Source organism: Mytilus edulis, chromosome 4, assembly GCF_963676685.1.
Source record: "Mytilus edulis chromosome 4, xbMytEdul2.2, whole genome shotgun sequence".
Taxonomy (NCBI): Eukaryota; Metazoa; Mollusca; class Bivalvia; order Mytilida; family Mytilidae; genus Mytilus; species Mytilus edulis.
In genome coordinates this window covers 95,588,007-95,614,777 of record NC_092347.1, presented here as the reverse complement: position 1 = coordinate 95,614,777, position 26,771 = coordinate 95,588,007, and the positions used below count along the sequence as shown (strand labels likewise).

General features: G+C 33.0%; 1 protein-coding gene across 1 annotated transcript; it reads right to left on the bottom strand.

Moving 5' to 3' along the window:
• Window positions 1-4,348: 4,348 nt before the first annotated feature.
• Window positions 4,349-10,731, bottom strand: LOC139521124 (prolactin-releasing peptide receptor-like). The gene is made up of 2 exons (XM_071314427.1): window positions 9,518-10,731; window positions 4,349-8,330 (listed from the first exon to the last, which is right to left on the bottom strand). The coding sequence occupies exons 1-2, from the start codon at window positions 10,676-10,678 to the stop codon at window positions 8,241-8,243; spliced, it is 1,251 nt and encodes a 416-aa protein (XP_071170528.1). The 5' UTR covers window positions 10,679-10,731; the 3' UTR covers window positions 4,349-8,240.
• Between the last annotated feature and the right edge of the window lie 16,040 nt (window positions 10,732-26,771).

Sequence of the window (26,771 nt, the reverse complement as noted above, 5' to 3'; positions counted from 1 at the left end):
ATGCAAGTTGTATTTTATGATAATACATAACATATATAAAGGTTAAGGATGAACACGAATGCGGCCACTTTCATTTTTGACAAAAACCATCTGAAAAGTGACATTTTCCGGCATATTTGGTAGATTTTTCATATTTGAGCTTGAAACGGATCGTTTTTAATGACTAAATCAGATAAAATCTGTCACATTAACTAATTGAATCAAATGAAATAGACACTTAAGTGTTAAAAAAGTTGTCAAAATCTTTCGTCAGATGAACCTGAAATTTGAGGCCAAAATCGGTCCTTACCGGACCTACTCCTTTTGTAAATACGCCAGACGCGCGTTACGTCTACAAAAGACTCCTCAGTGAATCCCAAAAAGTTAAAACGGCCAAATAAAGTACGAAGTTGAAGAGCATTGAGGACCAAAATTCCTAAAAAAAAATTCCAAATCCAGCTAAGGTAATCAATGCCTGAGGTAGAATAGCCTTAGTATTTCAAAAATTCTAAATTTTTTAAACAGTTAATTTATAAATATAACCATGTCAATGATAATTCATGTCAGCACAAAAAGTGCTGACTACTGGGCTGGTGATACCCTCGGGGAAATAAATCTCCACCAGCAGTGGCATCGACCCAGTGGTAGTAAATAAACTCATCATAGATACCAGGACTAAATTTTGAATATACGCCAGACGCGCGTTTCATCTACAAAAGACTCATCAGTGACGCTCGAATCCAAAAAAGTTAAAACGGCCAAATAAAGTACGAAGTTGAAGAGCATTGAGGACCAAAATTCCTAAAAAAAAATTCCAAATCCAGCTAAGGTAATCAATGCCTGAGGTAGAATAGCCTTAGTATTTCAAAAATTCTAAATTTTTTAAACAGTTAATTTATAAATATAACCATGTCAATGATAATTCATGTCAGCACAAAAAGTGCTGACTACTGGGCTGGTGATACCCTCGGGGAAATAAATCTCCACCAGCAGTGGCATCGACCCAGTGGTAGTAAATAAACTCATCATAGATACCAGGACTAAATTTTGAATATACGCCAGACGCGCGTTTCGTCTACAAAAGACTCATCAGTGACGCTCGAATCCAAAAAAGTTAAAACGGCCAAATAAAGTACGAAGTTGAAGAGCATTGAGAACCAAAATTCCTAAAACAATTTCCAAATCCAGCTAAGGTAATCTATGCCTGAGGTAGAATAGACTTAGTTTTTCAAAAATTCTAAATTTTTTAAACAGTTAATTTATAAATATAACCATAACAATGATAATTCATGTCAGCACAAAAAGTGCTGACTACTGGGCTGGTGATACCCTCGGGGATATAAATCTCCACCAGCAGTGGCATCGACCCAGTGGTAATAAATAAACTCATCATAGATACCATACATAGTAGGGACCTTTAAATGTGCAGAAGAAGCCTAAAGCTTTGTGGTTGTGATGTTTGTTTACTATATGACTCTTTAAGGAGCGGATGGACTTGAATGTAGATGAATTTAAAGTTTAATTCTTAAGAACGTCCGTTTAGAATATACCGCATACCACCACCACATTGTTGGCTGCTTTGTCGGCCGGTACAAACACTAACCGCTTTGAAAGTTCTTGAAGTATATTTCTTAATCTTAAAATAGGTGTATTATGTACTCTATTATTTACTTCTAAATTATTTTCAAAATGGAATATTCTCTTATCTACCACATTCATAAATTTATTTAGTTTTGTTGAGACATGATATATAAAGGCAACGGTAGTATACCGCTGTCCGTATACGTCTATAAGTTTTATATTAAAATTGTAGATTACTACTTTATTCATCACGAAGAAGATGAACTTTTAATTTTTGAAATACTACGGCTTTTCTACCTCAGGAATAGATGTATTTTGCAAACCTTTTAGGAATATTTGGTCCTGTATCCTCTTCAACCTCGGACGTTGTTTGGCTTTTTTTTTAACTTTTTATTATTCGAGCGTCACTTATGAGTCATTTGTAGACGGAATGTGCATCTGGCACAAATACAACATTTCTATCCAGGTATCTATAATGAAATAATTTAATAGACGATGTCGTTGGGTGCGTCTATATGTTTTAACCGTACATTAAACCAAAAAGAACACACACAGCACAATATGGTGTTACGGTTATGATTCTGGTTCTGGTTCATGTGCAATAGTATGAAAACATTAGACTTCTCTTAAAATGACTTTTTTTACAATTACAAACATTTCGTAGCATATTTTTTGTCTTTGTTTGTGTAGTTTGAGTTTGCTATGGGGTTATCAGCTTATTTTCGATAATGAGTTTAAATATCCATTTTGGTATTGTTCGCTTCCCTTTTAGAAAATCTTTCTGAAACTTATACTTTCAAAGGAACATTTGACGCTTTATTGACAAAATATATATCATTCCGCTTCAAAGATTCTGTCCTACTATATATTTCAGAATTTTGTGACTTTTAGGTTGACCACGGATTTGTTCAAATTGCCGTAAACATAATTCTTTTCTCATTTGATCGATTGATCATCAAATAAGACCGACCAACGAATATTAATATACCAAGAATACCATGACCGGAGTCAGTATGGAATCAGAATGTGCTTTCTCTTCCACAGAAACATAGATCATCGGCTATAGTTTTGTGTGGGTTGAAATCCATGGGTTTTGTTTTCAATTGTGTTTTCTAAACTGTTGTTTTCTGTGTTGTGTTTTGTTGATTATTGATTTCTGTTTTACTTTTTATGCTTTTTCTTGCTTTATTTTCCTATTTTCCTCATAGTATCATTGGACTCTTTTCTTTTGTTTTTTTTATTATACCATGAAGGTTTTATATCGTATCATAATCTTTTACTATTATTTACACTATTTACTTATTGAAAAGAAAGCTACAGTAGTATTTTTATCAACCTAATTTACCATGCAAATTGGAGAGACAAAAGAACAACACTATTCATCTCAAATATGTATTGATTGCTACATGTCGATTACTGTAGTTCACACAAATACATTTTATAACGGCCAAGAATTAAAACAAATGCTTAACTAATTTTCGAAATTATTTATAAATACAGAAACAATACAATCATTACCACAACAATGGTCTAAATAAAAATATTTGTTAGATAACTTGATTTAAAATAAAGTATATTTTGGAAAATATTTCGTTCAAATTCAAATAACAAAACAGATCGTTATAGAGAAAAAATATTTAAGCGACATACCAAGATTAATTGCAATTGCAAAAAATAGATAGTAAATAAATATCTGAAAACGTTTTCCATTATAATTTTATCAAAAAGCTTTTAAATTAAAGAAATGTCTTTTGAATATTTTAATTTGTGAACAACGTTCTACAAATCCATAGAATCCTTCTATTTAGTCGACATTGCTTCGATACTGTAATGATTTTAATGAATTTCTTACTTAATAATTATAATTTCATGAATAATTTTCCTAAAACCAACTTACATCCGTCACTTTTCATATTTTGGAGTATAAACGTTAATTGATATTTTAATATTTGTAAATTACCTGTAATAAAACTTTGATTACTTCGAAATACTAAGTATTTCTACATAAGAAATATATAATATTTTTAGCCCTGACTGCTTTTTATCTTAATACTTTATTTTGTTTCTTAACTATGTTTTATTCGGGCGTCACTTATTTGTCTTTCGGACACGAAACGCGCGTCTGGCGTACAACACTATCAGCCTGATATCGTTCTTTTTAAAGGTAAATCTTGAAAATCGATTAAGAAGCAACACATTGATACTTTTTATTTACATTTATATTCATTGATATTTTCTTTCTTTTATTTGTTATTTAGGTTATTCAGAGAAAGTAGACATAAGCTCTATTAAATTGAGTGAAGTATCTGCAAATGGGACTGAAAAAGAACATATGTGTATGAAGTAGACTGTGTCCCTGTGCCTGTAGTGTATGCCTTTATACTTTAATAGTTATAGTTGTTTGCTTGTAAGAGAATTGTCTACATATCCATTATATTAATGCTCTATCATTTTAGTCATTTGGTCTCTTGTGGTGATTGGATTCATAGACCATCATACCACATCTTCTTGTTTTTTTATATTAACTGCATGGTTTATTACTCATGCTGTGTGGATGTATATTTTTAAAGATAGTGTGTTTTACTTGTAGACCTGTCTACATTTTCCATCATGTAAGTGTTCTTTTTTATAATGTCATTTGATCTCTTATGGAGAGTTGTTCTGGTAATCGTACCAACGATGTTATAACGTTGGAAGATTTTCATTTGAAACATATTCTGTTTAGAGTGTAATGGATGATATTCCAGGTAGGTCAATGTAAAGAAAAGCATCTGTTGGTTAACAATAACTTTATTTCACAACCATTCAATATCAATACACAACGTTGTCAAAATAGATATACGTTATATTCTTACTCAAATATACATATTATTTACAAATGTTATTCAGCAGATGTAGTAGAACATCGTAAAATGAATGAACAGAATACAAATTGCTAGCATTATATATACTAGTATTGTAAGCATTGTATAAGAGTTTACTACATGATTGCTTTCTCTTGAAAAGATTCATTGTTTAATCTGATAGCCATTTTTTTGGTTTGTTAGTTGAATACTATTATTTCTTCGACTTAGTCTTTTTAATTAACAATTTATTATATAAAAATGACAGGTGTGCACAAGGATACATTGCCCCGTTTGCTAGCACAATTTTTAATGTTCAGCAAATTGTGGGATCTTAAATAAAACCCTAATTGTGCATACACTTTTTAAAGTTTTGTGTTATAATTTTCTAGTTCATGTCACCACAAATGCATTTTTTGTAAATTACCGTAAACCATGCTATGAACCTGTTTATCAAGCCGCGATATCTGGATAAAACTCCCTAATTCGGCACATATATTTGAATGTTCACTATATTAAGATTGAAGTCGATGACCAAACTTTATGGTAAAAAACATTTGACCATAATTTTCACTTCGACAAACGCGACCACACGGTCATATTTAACATTTAACCCGAATGCGTCGAAAGGGTAAGTGTCTGCTGATATGCCATGTTTGAATATACCGCCATGCAAATCCACATTCAAATCAAAATTTGAGAGTACATTTGGTAAAATTACAGATCAGACATATATGTACTTGTATCTAAAAACCGCCAAAACATACCGTGAATGATTGGAGACACAGACACATCGTATCTTTATGAACTGTATATAATTCGTGTTCCAAAAAGTTGATTTAAATGATTTAAATTCAAAACATATATATTATAGGTCAAACCAATAATGATTTCCATTTCGTCCCTTTAATCCTGTCCATTAAATTGAGATAAATGACCTAAATTGCATGCAGTGTAATTAAACGGCCAAAGAGGCTCAGAAATCGATATGACATAAATGAGATGATCAATCTAAAACAAAATAACACTAATTTAGAAGTATAGTATTGAGAAACGACTCATTGTTTGATACAGTTTCTTGTTTCTTACAAAAACATGAATATTCAAACAATAATAATAACATAAAAATCTTTATCAATATATCATACAATATAAGAGGTAATATAATACAAATAGGTTAAAATGTAATGACGAATTAGATAGTATGATTAAGACGCAGGTGTAAATTAAAGTCTGATAAAGGTAAAAAAAAGATATCGACCACAAGGGAATTGACCTCAGAAGATAAATTCTTTCCATAATGTTATTAATTGTAATTGAATAAGAAGATATTTATAATAGGCTTAAAAAAACATTACTACATGTTGGTCCTCGTTCAGCTCTAAAACACCATTTTATGTGTTTTATTATATGCTCCGCATTGGAATTATTTTCCATGTTATCATTCTTAATACTTTGACGATTTATTGCCATCAGATTTAAATCATATGGTAAATAACTCGACTTTTACTTCCTACCATTCTGTCAATTGGTTAAAAATTTTCTGATAATTTCCGAAATTAAAAAAAAAGACCCAACTGAATTCCCTGCGCGATGATTTGGTTTAGTCGAAATGCAAAAACGAATTGACAACCCTTGCTAGAAATGTATTCATTTTATTGTTAAATAGGTTCTTCATATTGTTCTACCAATCATACAAGTTAATATCCTCTATATTTGCAATATATGAACCACATAAACACTAATAATGTACAAAACTTATGAACACGGCATAACATTACAGTTGCTAGGAAAATGAAACCGCTAAAATATAATACAGAACAAATTCAAAGATCAAGTTCAATAAAAACAAATTCTGACAACCCGACATAAAAAGCAGTCTTTCAGTACAGTAAGCAGTTCAAATTTTGTAGAATCCGTTTTATGTTGAAAAATGAATGATGAAAATTGCAAAACAAAATACTATTGAGCAAGTTTGTTCGCTATATTATCATTTATTTATTCCTCGTGATAAATTTTTCAGGGTCGTGACCGAAATCATTATAACAAAATTCTTGGACATGTTTTGACCATATAATACAAGAAAGATGTACAGTTCTTTGGGAAAAGTTTCTTCAAAATAAAAATATGTGCCCCTTTGTCCTAAGATGTGTTTTTTACAAAGCATTTTTTTTATCACTTAAAATTGATCCCTCATTTAAGGTGAAGTCATTACATTGAAGGGTTAATCTCATTCGAGGGGATGTTCCCAGCCTTTTGAAAAGATTTCTTTATAACGACAGTTTTCTTTTCTGGACCATCGTATTAAAATGAAAAAGTTGAGACGTTAAACTATAATTGAAACACGTGTGTCACTCAAACGACTTTAAAGCACCCTTTGATCAGTTTTATGTTGAAATATGAATGATGAAAATTACAAAACAAAATATTATTGAGCAAGTTTGGTCGCTTTATCATTATTTATCCCTCGTGATAAATTATTCTGTGTCGTGACCGAACACTTTATAAAAGCTTTTTTTCCTTCAATAATTTAGTCTATTAGTATCACTGTAGTTATAAATTCGACCTCCTTTACTAGTATCACTTAGAACACCTTTCTAATATGTAATTTATCAGCGCATACTGAATGAATCTGTATGACATCAGACCATCATTACTTTTCACAAAATTAGAAAATTACAATATTCTTCCTGATACAAGACAAAAATAACATATATTTGATATTAAATATTATTGATTGTATATACATACTTCATATATAGATATATTTGATATTAAAAAAATGATGAGGCACAACGCGTTATGTTTATTTTTAAATGGAATTGGATATCACATCAATGCAGGCGGATTATTTTTCGTCAAATACATATCAATTCAATGGTTTACGTCAGAAAGGAAATTCACAAGACGAACTCGGTGGGAGACTACAGATCATTATTATATGGAATATGATCCCAGTTATGGCAACCAGTCCGGTACCCACGAATATAGCTCTTAAAAATATATATATAACTTTTGTTTAGAATTGTTATTATTACACTAGTTCTGTAACTGATTGTAGATTTATTTGAAAGGGTAGGCTTTCTAGTTTGAATTTCTGTCAATAATTTGATTGATTTAAATGTACATAGAGTAAATTGCCTACATTCTAGCCATTATTTTTCCTCGAAATGACCATGTTGTCAATCAAAACAAAATTTTGCAACGGAATGCCAGTCATGAGGCACTCCGAATGTACTTAGACACTTCAAAACGAATGCCTAATATGAACCAAAAGTCCCAAGGTGGCTATCAAAATTATTAACTGAACAGGACCCCATTTATTTACTATGATTTTCAATGGGTTTAAATGAGGCAAATAATTGGGTCCCCGTTTCATATCCATATTCTAGTTAGTTATTGTAAATGTGTTTTAGTAAGGTGCGTTATTGTGAATGCAACGAGGTAATTTGTGATAAAAAAAACCTGCTATAAATTAATATAGGCAGGCATTGGAGTAACAAGACAAATGTCACTTGTCGAGTTATAGAATACAAACTTTCTATTTTAGAGCACAAGACCTAAACGGGACACATCCGGTTTTTGTGGTGTTCGTGTTGCTCTGGATCTCTGACCAATTGCTATTTTTTTCAAAGTTTCTTTATATTCGATATAAAACCCACTAATCTATTTGATAACATTTCCTTTAACTCGTATTTTTAATAATCTCGTGTATCTAACAGAAAAACAATTTGTTTTGTTTTCATGAATAAATCAACTGTTCGCATGTAGGTAACAATATACTAGCTTAATACACACAATACAAATTAGATACTTCCAACCCGTCATGCACAATTATCATACACTATCAACACGTATGGGTCTACTTTCCACGCGATGTTCAAATTCGAAACTCTCTCTTTGATCCGGTTTCCCACGTCGTGCTGGCTGAAAATAAATGTATATAAATGTTTATTGATATTTTATTACAGTTGATTTACTTAATCAATTACAGTTAGGTAGCTTGTTCAAACATATTATTCACTTTCTAATAGGATACTTAGATTGTAGATACTGTTTAATCGTTTCTTTATGTAATCCATCTTCAGGGGTCTCAAAACCCATTATCATTAAGTAGACAAAAAGGCAATAAAAAGAATGGACAATGGTGTGTAATATATTGTGTAAGTTAATGCGTTTTTATGACTTATCCTCATATATCTTAATACTTTCGACTCGTTCAATTTTATTTGTAAAAGAAAATAATTAAAAGTACAAATAAAGGCAACAGTAGTATACCGATGTTCAAACTCATAAATCCATGGACAAAAAACAAAATCGGGGTAACAAACTAAAACTGAGGGAAACGCATTAAATATAAGAGGAGAACAACGACACAACACTACAATGTAACACACACAGAAACGGACCAAGCAACAGACAAAATCCCACGAGAATAACAAATATAACATCAAAACCAAATACATGAATTTGGGATAGACAAGTACCGTGACACGTCTTATCGCAATGTGAATTTACACTCAAAAATAAGAGAAAACAAACGACGCAACGTTAAAATGTAACGAATACAGAAACGAACTATAATATAACATATGTTGTTCTGTATACAAACTTTAAAATCATTATTTAATTTATAGCATATATTTGGTACAGTTTTAGCATTCATGTATTCTTACATTTGTTAAAGAGGACATGATGGGTTACTACTTTCATCTTTTGATGCATATGAGAAAATTAAAAATTATTTTTGAAGGAGATTCAGATTTTTGATTCAGAGGAAATAATCAAAGAACATGTAGACCCGAGGTGAACGGTAGTTCTGAAGAGTCAGCAGAAATGCTAAACAAGAGAAATTAGTGTTGTAATCCAATAACGCGATGCTACATTATGAAATTAAGTAATACATATCTTTTTAATTTTCCACTTGAAAGATTAAGTTTAAATTTCCGACGGAATGCAAAAGTGCTTACCGTTTTTAAAGAATGCCTTTCCTTAAGGAAAAGTATCTACAGCTCAATAGATTGCATAAATTGATTGTAATTGTTTGAGGAAAACTAAAACTGCACAATAAGTTCACTGTATAATAATTTCAAGTATAAGTTAAGGTTCCATACCTTTTGTTTTCCTCTTGTGCTAAAACGGAAATAACCTTTTAATCGATCTTTGGTGGAATCTGACATATGGCATGAGGCGAACAATACCGGATTTGTACATGTTGACAAAAATCCAAACCAGGTAAATGTTATGTAAGTTATATCAAAATGACCGGTGTTGTCCCCATTCTCGTGAACGAAATATTGCACCAAGATAAGAATATTAAGAGGACACCAGCACATGGCAAACAACGTTACCATGGTTATTATATAGTTCTGAGTTCTCTTTTCTTTGTCAACATCAATATCGTCATCGGTGTCTTGATTATTGTTTCCGTGGTATGTGTGTTTGGGTTTATATTCGTTACTTGCAGTTGATGAATCATTCTTCACGTTACCATTTTGTTCTGGCCATGTTACTTGTGATGAATTTGTATTGGAGGAATAATGGACGCTATACATTGGACGAGTTTCTAACATTTTGAGTTCTGCAGAAACTTTGACGCAGAGAAACCCAATTACAGCTAATGGCATAGCATACATTGTTACAAACATGGCTCGGATGTATTCTTCAATATGTCGCTCTTGGTTAACGTAACAAATTCCAACTCCTTCAAAACGATATCCTAATATAGCACCAAGGTCTATAAATTTGATATAAACCGCATAAGGCAAAACGACGCATACAGCTGCAACCCAGACCCCTATAATACATAGTCCAGTAGGTGCTCTCGTCTTAAATGGTGTAACAATAAAGCGATATCTATCAATGGCTATCATTAAATAGGTCAACATGGAAGCATGTATTGGAAAGCATTGAATCATAGGTAGAAAGAAACAAAGAAAACTTCCAAAGATCCAATTGTGAATGAGCAGATTGGCTAGTGTTATTGGTAGTACAACAACACATTTAATGATGTCTGCAAATGCTATGTTGCCCAAAAAGAAATGTGTTTGGTCACGGTATAGACGGTGTTTTCCAATGATGAACAGAATTCCAATATTTCCAACAAATCCAGCAATGCCTATTACCGCATGGAGGAACATGAACATGGGATATACATACCGCAGTGACGGTCGAACATGGGGTCTGGTGAAATCTACATTGTCTGTTTCATTGTTGTCTTGGAAAAACTTAAAGATCAGTTCTATGTAGGTTTCTTCAGCGTCAACTAAAGCCATTTCTAGTATTGTGTTTTACTAGAAATGTTGCATTTTAAAGCATCATCCAGGGTTAATCTGTAATAAAACAAAATTAGTTCAGCCTTGTATATATTTGATATGAAAGTAAGAATTGAAAATAATTATTTTCGCGCACCTGTGTTTTTTTATTGACGTAATATATAATTAAATAGATCAATCAATTCCGATAGGTTGATGAAATGTGTGAAAAAGGCGAAATAAACGTAATGTCATTAGATTATTACGCAGAACATATTTGGTTTCCATAGTTATTTCTCTCACTTATTTCACTCATACTTACATGATTTATTCATAAAAATACGAGGTCGTCGACCCCTACTATTTGTATAATGTTAAAGTTCACAGCAATAATATGCCATCTCTTAACAAAAAAATTGACCGAAATTTGGAAAATATTTTTTTTAATCCTATTTTGATATAACTTAATGTGTTGAATTTTTGAAATTAAATATGACATATATGTATAATCAATTTTACACGGATGGAGTTCAACAAGCTGTAATTGGAAATTCTTTAAAAAATTATTACTTACACTGTGCCTGAAGATTACATAAAATGAAGAAATAAACTACAAACTGTCAATACTCGGTTAACATTAAATAATGGTAGATTTCAAATATTGTAGCACCACAAATACCTCATTTTTTTTACCAAATGGAAAAGAAGGTTATTGTGCATTCATTAATAAAGGAATATCCTAACAACACCCACAAAAATAAAGCTAAGGAGCATTAAGTAAGTATATAATTTGCTGAAGGAAAAATGGTCGGGTTTTTTTCATATTGTGTTAGTACTTTATAATAAATCCTTTCAGGTACAATATTATTACAACAAATCATAGAATCATTTATTTACGGATGCCACATGTGAAGCTGGACCTGCTTACCCTTCAGGAGCACCTGAGATCACCCAAATTTGTTTTGTAGGGGTTGTGTTGCTTATTCTTTAGTTTTCTATGTTGTTTTTTGTGTACTATTATTTGTCTGTTGTCTTTTTTCATTTTTTGCCATGGCGTTGTCGGTTTATTTTCCATTTATGAGTGAGTTTGACTGTTCCTCTGGAATCTTGAGCCCCTCTTTTGTCTGTAAGTAAATCTTGGGGATGATTGATGGTTTTTCTTTAATAAAGAAAAGTGCTTATTTAAAACGAAAACCTGTCAAAATTTTTACAAAGTTGTTTTACTAAAATAACAATTTTGTCATGTTTGAAGCATAACTCTTAAAATGAGACAGAGATGCTGTAACACTTGTGTCTTTGATTTTCAGATTTGATTATCGGTAAACAACTGTCCCTTTTATTTCAGGTTTAATAAGTGACAAAAGGCCATGGATCAAATTAAATTATTTAATTTCTATATATTCTTTCTTTTTGATCTAAGATCATGCAACAAATTTGCCCTACATTCTTCAAATATGTTTTACAGTTGCAATTTCCTGTCCTGTTTAGACGTTAAAATTTAAGATTTCAGTGCACGTCATACTTAAAAAATGTATTATCAAGTACGCGTATGGTACTGCTGTGGATACAAATAATTACTGAATGTATCACTTACATGTGTATACACACACACATGCGGGAAGACATTTTTAAGTGAAACGTATATACGTATATCTTAAGTTAGAAAATTACCGATTTGCTCCTTAATTCTTTTATGTCGTTGAATCAACGTATTGATATAGCTTATAATTATACAACTATTGTTAAATCATTGCGTTTTGTAATTAAACGGGTGATTATCAGTTCGCTAATCAATATTTGGAATCAAGACTACTAGGATCGAACAGTGTTGATCTGCATCGAACTAGATCGTGTCATCTTGTAAACTTAAGACGTTGTTATATATATTCTAATAGTCAGCGTTAGTTAAGAATAGCATGGTTTGATGTCAGCAGCAAAAATAAAGGAGATACAATGAGAAAGCGTTATTTCGTTAAAATAGATGTCATGAACCAGAAATGTATCCGTTGTATCTTTCATTAAAATGTGTTGTCGAAACGCCTTTTCAATATTACTGTACTTTCTTTAAGAGTGCCTTATCATTAGTGAGCTTAAATAACCACCTCATCGCACACAACATTTAATAAGAAGTGTACAGGAAGTGAATATGATTCCAAAAAAATATTTAAACAAAATCGCATGCATATTCAGTATATTGTACTGAAACTCTTCCATCTTCACGAGTTACACTATAAACCAAAATTAAAACGGAAAATCGTCCTCATTAGCAACAGTTGCATGCAAATTTAGAAAGACGTGAAAAAACAAAAATGGAGAAAAAAGAAAAGGAAAATCGATCTTTAACTAACAGATCTTGAATTCCATCCTTGCTTCTACAACTCTTTCAATTTGTCTTTGAGTTTGGAATGTGGAATACTTGTGTAAAGTGTAGAAAAGTCAAATGTTTTAATACTATTACAAGATGAAAGAGAGTTAGATTGTATGTACTCCATGATTTCCTCTTTGGTAAGTGTCGTGAGAGTATATGTTGAGTTTCCAAGTGAATTGTCAATACCTGATTCGTTTATCAAGCAGTTAATGATATGAGTTTTACACACAAAAACGATGTTGGTTTGGGCTTTATCTGCGGGGACAACAACATATTTGTCATGGAGGTAGGATAAGTGTTCTGCAACATTTGGGTCTAAAAGATTGACGTAGCATGGGCATTGATAGACCCATTCAGTTTCTTAATTCTGATTTGTATCAACGGCTTCACTGCCTTAGATAATCTATTTCAGCAGCAGATTTAGAACGCGTTGCTTGTAGAAAAAGAAACCCTAGAAATGAAAAGGATGACATCACGGCAATGGTTTTAGTACTTTGATCGTGTAAACATATCTCGATTTGATTCTGAAAGCAATAATGAGGGGGGCAAGGGGTTTAACTGTTATGCTGTTATGGGGCATTTTAATTCTTTGTTATCTGTTATTCTGAAAATATATTTACTGTTAGCTGTTATTGACTTATTCTTTGTTAGCTGTTATAGGACTATTATCTATTTTGTTATCTGTTATTGTGAGAATGTATTTGCTGTTAACTGTTATTGAAAACTGGAATGTTAGCATTTTGACAGCCAATCTTCCGTAGAATTTGAAGATAATTGAAAATTGTGATTTGAATGGATGATAGTCTCATTGGCACGCTTACCACATCTTCTTACAATGTATATCTATTGGGGTCTTTCTACTGGTAATATCGGGTGGTCCTGTATTTCCAGAAGAATTTCAGTAACATACATCACATAAACATATTAAAATCAATTGGACCCAGGACCATTCTAGTATATATTATTATTATACTTTGTATTAAATTCCATTGTCTGTGAACATGTAGCATTTTGTACAAATTATAATTCACTTATTACTTGTACAATAACTTATAGTATGGATTTTGTTATAAAAAAAGCATTGTTACACCCTATAGATTATTTTTATTCAATGACCACATACTAATCTTTATGTTGTACTATTACACCACTGTCCATGATTAGGGGAGGATTGGACACCAACTAGCATGCTAACGTTGACGCAATCACATTCTGTATGTGCATACTTCCAAGTCAGGAGCCTGGATTCAGTGGTTGTAGTTTGTTACTGTGTTACTAAGTTTCTCGTTCACTATTTTGTGGATAAATTAGGCAGTTAGTTTTCTCCTTTGAATTATTTCACATTACTAAGTGGTATGGGTTTGAATTATGGCTTTTGAAATTATACAACATCTTTTTCTTTTAGCATTTATATTATAAGTGCTACTCCCTCTCTTTTCATTTACATGAAAGAGAACCCTGACCACCATATTTTTAAAAGTTTTTTAACTGCTTCACATGGCGAAAATTGAAGCTCTGAAACCATTGATGCAAATAAAGATGTGTCTTCAGTTTAATTTTTCGATAAATAGCCTTTTTAAAATCCTACAGCTTCTCCCATGCTGTACCCAAATTTTCCATATTCTTTAATTTCACGTAAGATGTATGATTGGTGTTTCACTTGGTGTCATCCAAATTTTCACTAGGTCCAAATTCTATTATACTATCAGAATTGTCACTTGAGGCAATTTCTATTATCAGAAGAACCATAACTGGCATGCGTGTTTCAGTTACATGTCCTGTCTCAACTGATCTGGATATTTTTGTATTTTATAAGTAAGTTTTATCAGGAGGTCATTAAATAAAAAAAATATATTGTGCATCAATTTTTTTTTTATTACTTGTAAAGTATATATATTACTTTTCAGAAGAAAAAACTCTAAAAATCAAATTGATAATAAATTGTCACTGGCTGCACTATTTTCAAAAATTAAATAAAAAAAACCTAAATCATTAACAATTGATCCCTCAAATGCCCTAGATTAAAATTATCCCTATATCAAAAACAGAAACTAGTAATTTCGTTCAGAAAAATCCAACAATCATACTATAACTTATTTAAAATTTTCTAGGTCCATACCACAAGTTATATAGTAAGATCTACAAGTCATCTACTGGATTGGTCCTGGGCAGATTTATTTTCATATTTCATTTACTGTTATCTGTTATTATCCCTTTTCAATTCCTTGTTATCTGTTTTCCACCAAATCAATTCACTGTTTTACTGTTATGGGGACCGGGGAACTTTTCTTGTCTTACTAAAGTTTTTTGTTGTTTGATATGCAAAGATACTATGGATGTAAAGTACAAAATATTAGTAAATAATACTACCACCTAACGCAATAAATAAAAAATCCTAACAGTCAAGTAAGATGAATATAGTAGCTAGTCTGTAAGAACATTATTTATTCGTTTATTGTAGATATCTTTGAACTTTAAAGCTTTCAGTAGCTTCAATTACTCCTATGTCGGGGTATCTATTGTTTTTGTGGGTTCTTTTGCGCTTTGTACCAATCAATCAAGTTAGGCATTTGTAACTGATCAACACATTTTGTTCTTATGTTTTGTTGTCACATAACTGCCCAGGGTAAGTGGAGGATTGGGCCCTGACAGACATGTCACATAACTGCCCCGGGTTAGTGGAGGATTGGGTCCTGACAGACATGTTTAACCAAGCAAATTCGTTGTGTGCCTGTCCAAAGGAAAGAGCCTGCTATTCAGTGGTTGTTTTATTTAATGTCAGTCCTGTTTGTTTTATAAATATAAAGTTACAAATTACGTTGTCAGTTTTTTTATTTGATTTGTTTCAACCTTTTATGCTGTTTTTATAGCCAACTATATATTATAGGCTTTTTCTCATTATTGAAGGTGGAACAGTAGCCTTTAATAGATCAAATCAACTCAATTTAAACTGTGTTGGTTAGTTGCATCATTGACAATCATACCGCATGTACTTGTTTAAAAAAAAATGCAATTTAAGAAGTGTTTTAGTCTAACATTTTGATAAACAATAGTTAACACTGTATAAAAATTACAGTGTATCATATTAATATTTTTACAAACACATATATTATGTCATGTTCACCCACGCATATACAATTTATTAGAATGTAGTTAGAATAGTTCTACAATGTATATACAGCTATTACAACAGTCAACTATCGAGTAACTAACTGAAAACTTGGTAAAATATTCCTTAATTCAGGTCCATTTTCGGCAAGTCAATGGTCTGATTTATACTTAAACAATATATTGTAAACGAAAACAATTACGGTAGAAACACAACAACCACAAACCATTGATGAACAGGCTCCTGATTTGAAAGTTGTGTATATAAGTTGTAGCATGGTTAAACATCTTTATGAGCGCTCTACTTTCTCACTTGGCCAGCGGTGTGATTATACATCAAAAGAACACTCTGTAATAAGCATTTGAAAGGACTTGAGTCGTGAAGTTGGCACTAAGCACCATAACAAATAACATCATGACAAAAGATCGATCTAAGAAAAGTCGTTGTAACTGAACTCTAGTAAAAATCCAAATTTAAACTGATAAACAAATCATGTCCTCAGAGTAAAGATCAACCTCGAACGGATTTCCCGTAAAGACGCCATTTGCAGCTTGACAAAAGCCTGACATTTCGCAATAGCCAAGATACGCGTATGCCCATAGGTGTTGGTATATCATTGGTAGTAACTGTACATCATATTAAATTAATATGATATGATAAAATCTTAAAACAATTGTAAATAGACAACTGTCAAGAATAAGTTGATGCAAATTTAGCTATCTACAAAACCTGGTGTAATCCACCAATTTCTACATACGGAAATGCCGGTACCAAGTCATGAATATGACAGTTGTTATTTATTCATTTGATTGCTTGAGCTTTTGATTTTTCCATTTAATTTGGGACATTCCGTTTTGAATTTTCCTCAAAGTTCGGTATTTTTTAGAAAATCAATTTGTTTTAATGACCAATACCAAATGTATATTGATCGTGGTTTAATTTAAAACCTCAATACACAGTATTATCGTAAATATAATCATGTGAAATCCTATTTTTAAGAAAAGGGCAGCCAAACTGTCAAACCAAACTGTTAAATCTAGGAAAGAGTTATGTAAAATATTTAAGAAATTTGTGTTATCGAAATCCTTACCTAAATTTACCTGTTTATAAAAAAGATTACTTTTATTTCTATCGTGATCGTCACTTCAGACATGGTCATAGAGAACGAATTGTGAATATATACACACCGTCAAACGTAGTCTAGGGAGCAATCACCGCAAACTAGAGGGAAATGTACAATAGGGATGAAAAATAGTCATTAAATTTTAGTGTAGAACATACCGTGTGAAACTGAAATAGATAAATATATCTAAATGTCAAGAAGGGGACAACAATTTCTGTTCATATTGGAAGTATTTATAGTCAGTTCCCTGGGTAAAGTTCCGCAGTCTTATTATAAAGCTCGGGATGATATGAAGCAAATATCGATTGATAGGTGTTATTGCAATTAACAGAATGAACATATTGCTCGTTATTTGTTCTCAGAAAATGAGATATATACAAATTTATTTTCAGGAACTGGCGTGTACACTTTCAAAATCAAAGCTTTGTCCTTCAAGTCTCATAGAAAAGCTTACAATGTGAAAAGTTTTCTATCTTTAAAACCTTCGGAATTCAAATTGTTCGAAAATTATTGCCCTACAAAGGATACAATTTATACAGCACATAAAGGGTAATTGACCTGTAAGCATCAAAATCAGTTGGCCATGGCTATCAGCAGATTTTCATTCATATTATGTAATTTTGTTAACAATTCATTGAAACTTTTAAAAAAAATATGCCAATTAAATATCTGTAAAGTTATGTCATTGGTTGCCATAGCAACCACATCGAAATTTGCATTTAATAAACTTGGAGCATTTAAAGAATTTGCAAATTAACGTATTTTTTACCCAGCCTACAAAGAAACAGTCAAATTTATTTGAAAAGACTTTTACCTTTCAAATGATATATTATATCTATCTGTCACCTGAATATTGAAAAAAGCTTTTTGAGGTAGCTTTGCAGAATGACGAGATTTTACACAGCCTTGTGAGTATGCACTTCTTAATCCTTTAAGTTAGTTGCTCGACTATCTTTATATATTGGAATGAGAAATGTTGTATGCGAAACTTTAATCAAGCTGAATTGAAATGTCTATTTTTTTGGTTTATTTGCCAAAATATGCAAATTGTATGCAAAAAAATAAACAACAAATCTAAGGCCACATATTATGAAATTCAAAATAGTTTTTGTTCACGCAGTCAGTTACAGGACCAACAATAAACTAGAGCAAGGAACGATAGGTTTCTCTTGGTTTTCATTTTTCTTGTGTGAATTCATTCCATACCTGAGCCTTTTCAAAGGAATGTTTAAAAATCAAAAAAGTGTTATAAATATTTAATATAATATAACTATAATATCTTGAAAATATAGCAACATTTTCCATTCAACTATACGAGATAAACTTATAAAAATGTACATAAATAGAATTTAAAAAAGTCCACACTGTTGAATAATTAATCATTTGACATGTCAGTCGTTTTCAATGTTGTCTTTCGGTAGTTTACCGCCTCTATTTCACGAATAAGGAATATACATAAAAAAAACAACAGAAGTTTTGGTATGATTGACAATGAGACAGCACTTCCAAAGGGACCAAATTAAACAGAAATAATATGTTCATTCATTATGCATTACATGATCTTTCAAATGTATAGGTACATGAAAAAATGACAGTTAGTATTGATTTGAGTACTGCTAGATTGTTTTGTAATTGTTTCCAATTTTTTATTGAATAGATATAGGAAGATATGGTATGAGTGCCAATGAGACAACAATCTCCTCCAGGTCACAACTTGTAAAAATAAACCGTTTTAAGTCGAAGTACGGTGTTCCACATGGAGCCTTGGCTCACACCGAACAGCAAACTTTATTATAAAGGATTCCAAAAATAACATGTTAAAACAAATTTTATTAAAAACGGAAAAAGTATGTTTGTTTCAATAATGTACAAAGTAAAACTATCAGGTTTAAAAAATAATGTACAAACTGTGTGTGTGTGTGTGTGAATATCATACATGCCTTAATTATGTTTTGTTAAAATATGTATGAAGTATAAGTAGATATAGGAAGATGTGGTATGCGTGCCAATGAAACAACTCTTCATCCAAGTTACAATTCATAAAAGTGAACTATTATAGGGCAGGGTAAGGTCTTCAACACGGAGCCTTTGCTCACACCGAACAGCAAGCTATAAAAGGCCCCAACAAATAACTAGTGTAAAACCATTCAAATTGTAAAACATCGGTCTAATCTATATAATAACATTAACGGTACCAATTTTTCTGCACCAGATGCGCATTTCGACAAATAATGTCTCTTCAGTGATGCTATATATAAGGTGTGTATTCTTGGTTTATACTATGGAAGTACTATAATGTGACTATAGTACGTCAATGTTCATTCTTATTCTTAACACCGCACTTAAAACCTTTCATTTTTAAAATCGTTAATTGTAATTTAAATGAAATGATGTCGATTCCCCTCTCTCTCCATCACTTTTTCTTTTCGAAACAATAAACATGTATACACTATTTGCAAGACCAATTAATAAATATATAATCGTGATCAAATTATCAATTGATTTTATAATGAAATAATTGTATTAAAAAGAACTAAAAATACATCACCAACCTTAATCCAGAATATTCCTTATTGAAAATGTCTTCTTCTCCGATTAATAATACTATTAGCTAAAACAGACAGGAATTTGGATTACGCATCCGTTTATGTCATTTTCGACGCGTATTTTGAGTCTTATTGTGATTTTTTGTGATAAACAGTCTTTATATACTAGCACATATATTGATTGCGAGGCTTCCTTGTAATAATAGCTTTTCTGTTGACAGCATGCGTTTCATTAAATATGACGAAAATCAACTTTGTTAACGAGCGTATGGTCCACCGTAAACGGAAACGTATAGGCGTTCTGAACACAATATACTTATATGAAGTTTAACCATCACCATGGCGATTGAAATTTTAGACGACTGGTTATAAAGGGAAAAACGGTTGCTATTTAAATACATTTGCCGTGGTCTTTGAAATCGTAATTTAGCATTTAACTGCAAATTGGACGTATTGATTTAGACATTTTCACTTGATTTTTGTTTTAACAGTTACAGATACTGCATCAAAAGACGAGACGGTTTCCGAAAAATCCAGCTTTTCTCTCGTGTGTGCGGATTTGATTTGTAGTATCAACCATATACATGTACATGTTTAAGCATTTCCAATTCATTAGATAATGCATTCATCGAAATTTGAAATTAGAATTTGTCTTTTTTAAGATTTCATTTTGTATGGTTTTGTATATATTTGCTGTAAATAGAAGATTTATTTTTAAATCATCATCATATTGGATTTGAACTAGCTGTCAGTAACTGTCAGTACTCTCAGATCTGTACATTATGTCTTTTTTTTGTTATTCATGGGATGTAAAAGTACCCTGCCACGTATGGTCTGTGTAAGATGTATTTCTGCTATGTAGTGATCTGATGAGTTAAGTCCTGATTTTGTAGTTTGTTCCTGTGTTTGATATGTCATTTAGTCTCTGGTGGAAAGTTGTTTCATTTGTAATTATACCATATCTTCTTTTTTTATATATCAAATGTTTAAGGTGTGGTCACTCAAGGAATCATATAGTTTAGGTTAAAGACTTTTATGGTCAAATATTCAAAATATTTTACACCTTCACAGAATGAAGATATTCGAATTACATGTTTTTCATTTTTCATAATATATGGAAATCATTGTTGCCTATTCAATAATTAAGCCACATCGTACATTCCATCTATATAGTAAACTGTATTTTGTTAGATTATATGAATTATTTTATTGAGTTTGGAGAAGAGTATAATGGTAGCATATTCTGTTAATAAGGTGTAGCTGCGTCGTTAAATTAAAAAACATCATCAGTAAAATATCATTATTGCTGGAAGTATTTCGAGGATGATACTGCCCGGACTATGCTTAATTTTCAATTTGACTAAACGGGCCCTTGATATGCGTCATAAAAACTCATGAGAAGGGGGTTGGGGTGAGGGGAGGTTATTTTCACTATAAAAGAAAATCGTTGTACGCCATAATCAAGATTTGCAATTTTAGTGGTGATATTTGAAGCATATCAACAATGTTAAGGGGTTATTATGAAATATATAAAATCCGCATGTACTAATAGGGATTCAAGAAAGGGAAAAATTTTAACATTTGATCGTTAGTGCATCCGGAATTATTTCAAATCCTTAATCATGCAAAATTGTTTTGCATTTTAAATATGTCAAACCTATTTATCAGTTCAGTTTATATCTAAAAATCACTGTGATCCCTGGCAGTTAATCAGCCAATCGGTTGGTGAGAAGACCGATTGGTCCATAATTTGATATAAGATCAGAAGTAAAAAGTTTTAGAAATATGTATGATATTAGACTCATGAGACTGATGACTGTCAAAGTATTAATAAAAAAAACATTGAGAGGTCAACACGCTGTACATTGTATACTTTAAATATAGATGCAATTGATCTTTTGGGAATATATTTTTGATATCTTTTTTATCACATTGGAATATCATGTCGAGTACTCATCATCCTAAATTGTCAGTCAAGCACATGCTATATATGCCATATAATATGAAGCCGAACTCGTGGTTGAATGATAAAAAGGAGAACTTGCAGTACTAAATACAATATCTCATATCATCAATAATCAGTTTATCATATAATAGTGTTCTTTTTTTAATATATCAGTAGGGTAAACGTTATTAGGGTTATGATTTCTTGGGTTTTTTTTTACAAAGTAAGGAATAGTGGTTCAGGGAACTATCAGTGAAATATACACAGTTTTTCTAAACATTTTCTCATGTGAATAAAACAAAAATCCTGAATATCAAATACGGTATAGTCTAAATTCACAAAGAAGTATATTATAAAAAAATATTGTAATCATATATAGAAATATTGTTCTTTGCAGTATATCACCGAGTGCAGTATAAAAAAACTGCTCGGGACAATTTTCTTCATTGTTATTGAAATCAACCTATAATAAATCAAAATAAAGATTATAATGTTATTGACATACTTTTTTTTATTCAGCTGTTGATTCACATGGTTGTGATGCCTGTCAGACAATTTATGGCTGATCTAGTCATGTCGTTCCCCATTGATCGCGGTCACCGTGTTTATCTAATAACCGATTTTTTTAAATTATGGAGAGTGCATACAGTTCATATATTAGGGCAACGAAATTTTGTATGTACGAAAAGAGTAAAATAACAAAAATACCGAACTGCAATGGAAATTCAAAACGGAAAGTCTCTTATAAAATGGCAAAATTAAAGGCTCTAACACTTCTAACGACTGGAAAACTACTGTCATATTCCTGAATTGGTACAGACTGTAGTGGTTGACGTTCTAACATTATATTATACTTCCGGTCGGGACACTTTCTTTAGTCCCGAGCCCGGTCGGGTCCTTTGTGGGTACACTAACAGCTGCGCGTAGTCCCGAGATAGCCCGGATATATACGTCATACTGACGGCTGCTAGGAAAACCCTTGGGGAAAACAATAGATTGATGGTAAGAACGTCGACCACTGTATTTAAAGTGTATGGACATTAATAGCTTAATAAATCATCAGAACTTATATAAGGAATTACTTATTATCTGACTATAATATCTCAGAACCAGGGAAACAGGAAACAAGACGGGAAACTATATAGTTTTATATATATATACGAAGTTACGAACATCACAACTTTCACTCCCGTTACATTGGGGGCTCGTCCACGGGATATTTGGTCAATAATAAAGGAAACAAAAGCTGAAATGGCTTTAAATAACTCCTTTTTTGGGAGTATTAGCTCAGGAATAAGCGGGTTAAAACAACTATTTACACCAAGTTTTCGTTCAAACTCGGAGGCAGTCGAGACGAACAATACGTCGTCAGTTGAACATGAAATGTCACAAAATGATAATAAGAACATTATAAATAACAACACAGAAAGGCACTTACCTTCAGAGAATCATTCCTCTGGTTACAATTCCTCAAATGTTACAAGTTACAGTCCGGGAATTCAAAATGAACCATTTGTTCATAGTACACCACGTACTGTGGTCGACAATTTGTCAAATACACTTGAACACACTTCATGTTATACGAATAAAGGAGATCTTGACCATATATACGGTCCACAAACACAATCAAAACAGTACAAGTCGGACATAACAAGCCAAGATGGCTTAAAAATCAATCCAAGCACACGAAAACAGGACACACATTCGTATGAATATTACGATATATCGGACAGTAATGTTAATCCACATGCAATAAATTACACAAATAAGAATCAGAATAACCACCAGGATGTTTATAGTCACAATCAAACAACAAATAGGCAAGCAAATCCTGGTTTATTCGGGACAGAACGTCATTCAAATTCATTCCCAGAGGCAAACGCTTTTGTTATGGGAAATGACGTCGTAACGTCAGATGATCACATGACAAAATCTATTGGTTACGGTATCCAAGGGGCAACATATGGGGAACAGGTGCGTGGTTCTGGGCAATTTGTAAACAACAGCATATCAAACAAAAATCATACAGACAGAGTACATGGTTTTGATAACAGAGGAATGAAAAATCAAACGCATTATTATGAAAACAATACAATGCTTTTCAGCCCATATAAATCTTGCAATAATATGAATCAGAATTTTATTTCTGAAAATAGTAATACAGAAAGGGAAAATGGTTTGAGTTTTTCTCAAAATAGAGCACACATTTCTCCAACGGTACACTTCAGGGAAAACACTTCAGCTCAGTCTGAAAACGGAAATTTTAACAATTCTCAGGTTCACGGTCAAGGTATGTTTTCTCATGGTAACAATGGTACATACGGGGGCGATAAATCCTATAACCAGTTAAGAGAGTACGGAAATAACACTGTTAAAACTAACAGAAAATTAAAGGAACCGGATGTATTTGACGGGCAAAGGACCGAGTGGCCGGACTATATATGCCACTTTGAGCAGGTAGCTCAATGGAATAATTGGTCGGAGAGCGAAAAGGCCGCACAGTTGGCTATGAGCTTACGCGGAATCGCTCAACGGGTACTCAGTGAATTGACAGCGGATGCACTGTGTCATTATGACACACTTAAAACATTGCTCATGCAACGGTTCTGTCCACCAGAGAGGGAAACCGCATATCGGTGCGAATTTAGAAATAGAAAACGTAATCGAGACGAGACAGCCGCCGACTATGGGTACGCTTTAAAACGGCTAGGTAGTCGTGCGTTTCCTACAATTCCCGTGATGATGCGCGAGAGCCTCGTTGTTGAACAATACATTTCAGGACTTGGAAGCGCCGAACTCAAGCGCCATGTGCAGTTTGCACACCCGACAACATTAGATCGAGCTATTTCACTAGCCGTAGAGTTTGAAGCTTTCGAGGGCGCACAAATTTATCCCCGGAAACCAAAGGACTTGGAGGAATTGCCAGTTTTGGCTCTCACAAATTCAAAACGTGAAGTTGAAAACAGGTTTCAGGAAAACTCTAAAATTGAGAAACTAGAGGACTCTATCAGAGACGTGCAATTGTCTCTTAAGCAAGTCATTGATAAGATAGATAAGACTCCGAACCGACCGAATAATTCAGGCCGTCCTGCACATAGAAATTTCAGACAGAAAAAGGTAGTAAATTGCTACTACTGTCAAAAAGAGGGTCATTACATACGGGATTGTCCAGATCTACAAACGCGAGGATCCGTTTCTACACCATCAGCCGGAAGCCAACCACAAGAACAATCCGCGTTCAATAATGGACAAGCTGATCATTTAAACTATCTGGGGCTGCACTCGACGCCGACAGTACAGCCCACTCAAACAATTTAGGAAAAAGGCCATCTAGCTTGAGGCTAGCCGCCATTACGCAACATTGTTGGTTTGCTAAAGTTTTTATTGATAAATTTTGTATTGATATGCTTGTAGATACTGGTTCGGCAGTAACATTAATTTCTAAAAATGTATATGAAAAATTGGGTAAAATTAAGCCGAAACTTACAGAAGTGTCTACAATTTTAACTACCGCGGATGGAGAACCTATGAAAGTTATGGGTGCTAGCGACCTACTGTTGAAATTGAACAATCATGGATTTATTCATTCTGCTATTGTTGCAGATTTAGGGAATATAGCAGGAATTTTAGGATTGGATTTTCTATCCAAATATGAAGTCACTATTAGCGCAAGTCAAGGAACTTTAACGTTTCCAAATTTTACAATTAAACTTTCGATTGATTCGGACGTTCAGGCTACGTGTGCACGAGTACAGCTTGCCGACACGATAGAGGTTCCGGGAAGGGCCGAAATGTTTGTCCGAGGAAAAATTGACGCGGATCTTACAGGAAATGTAAACAGCATTTTGGAGCCTATCGATGGTTTCCAGGGAGAAAAACACGTGTTAATACCTAAGTCCGTCGTTCAAACATCCGACACGGAAGTCGTGTTTTCGATTTTGAATCCGACACCTCATGCCGTCATACTAAAAAGAAATTTAACGGTCGCCTCATTACAACCAATCAAGGAGATAATGGAAGACAACTTCCATCGACCGACGTCGTCGACGGAGAAGTCGATTAAAATCCCAGAACATTTACAGGCACTCGTCGAGAACGTATCCGACAATTTGACATTTTCACAAAGGTCCGACATAGGAAAAGTTATATCTGAATATGCCGACGTTTTTGTCGGACCCGACGGAAAATTAGGAAGGACAGACTTGGTCGAACACTCTATTCGTACAGAAACCGACAGACCTGTAAAAGTACCACCTCGACGACTACCGATAAGCCAACGTGAGGTAGCAGCGGCCGAAATAGACAAAATGTTGAAAAATGACATTATCGAACCCAGTCATTCACCGTATTCGGCACCGATAGTTTTGGTAAAGAAGTCGGACTCGACGACGCGCTTCTGTGTCGATTATCGTCGCCTTAATTCAGTGAGTTTAAAAGATAGCTACCCGTTGCCGAGAATCGACGATTCACTAGACTCTCTGTCGGGAGCGAAATTTTTCTGTACTTTGGACCTTGCACAAGGATTTTTCCAGGTAAAAATGCGTGAAGAAGATAAGCCAAAAACAGCGTTTGTCACATACAAGGGCTTGTACCAGTTCAAGGTAATGCCATTCGGGCTCGCCAATAGTCCTAAAACATTCGAGCGGTTGATGGAGTTAGCTTTGACAGGACTACAATGGGAACGGTGTCTTGTCTACATAGACGATGTTATTGTCTTCGGGAAAACGTTTGAGGACACCATAGACAATCTTAAACTTGTATTTGACCGATTTCGCAAAGCAAACCTTAAACTGAAACCGTCAAAATGTAAATTTTTCCAGGACGAAGTAAAATATTTGGGACACGTGGTGTCGGCCGACGGAATAAAGTGCGATCCCGAGAAAATAAATTCGGTTAAAAATTGGCCAGTTCCGGAATCTGTTTCCGATGTACGTAGCTTCCTAGGAATAGCTTCCTATTACAGGAAATTCATTGACAAATTTTCGACTATTGCGTTCCCACTTACGCAACTTACGCGCAAAGA

Coding starts and splice junctions, on each gene's coding strand:
- LOC139521124 (XM_071314427.1), bottom strand. CDS start 10,678: ATGGCTTTAGTTGACGCTGAAGAAACCTACATAGAACTGATCTTTAAG. Junction 8,331..9,517: donor GCACAAGAGGAAAACAAAAG/GTATGGAACCTT, acceptor ATTTATTTTCAG/CCAGCACGACGTGGGAAACC.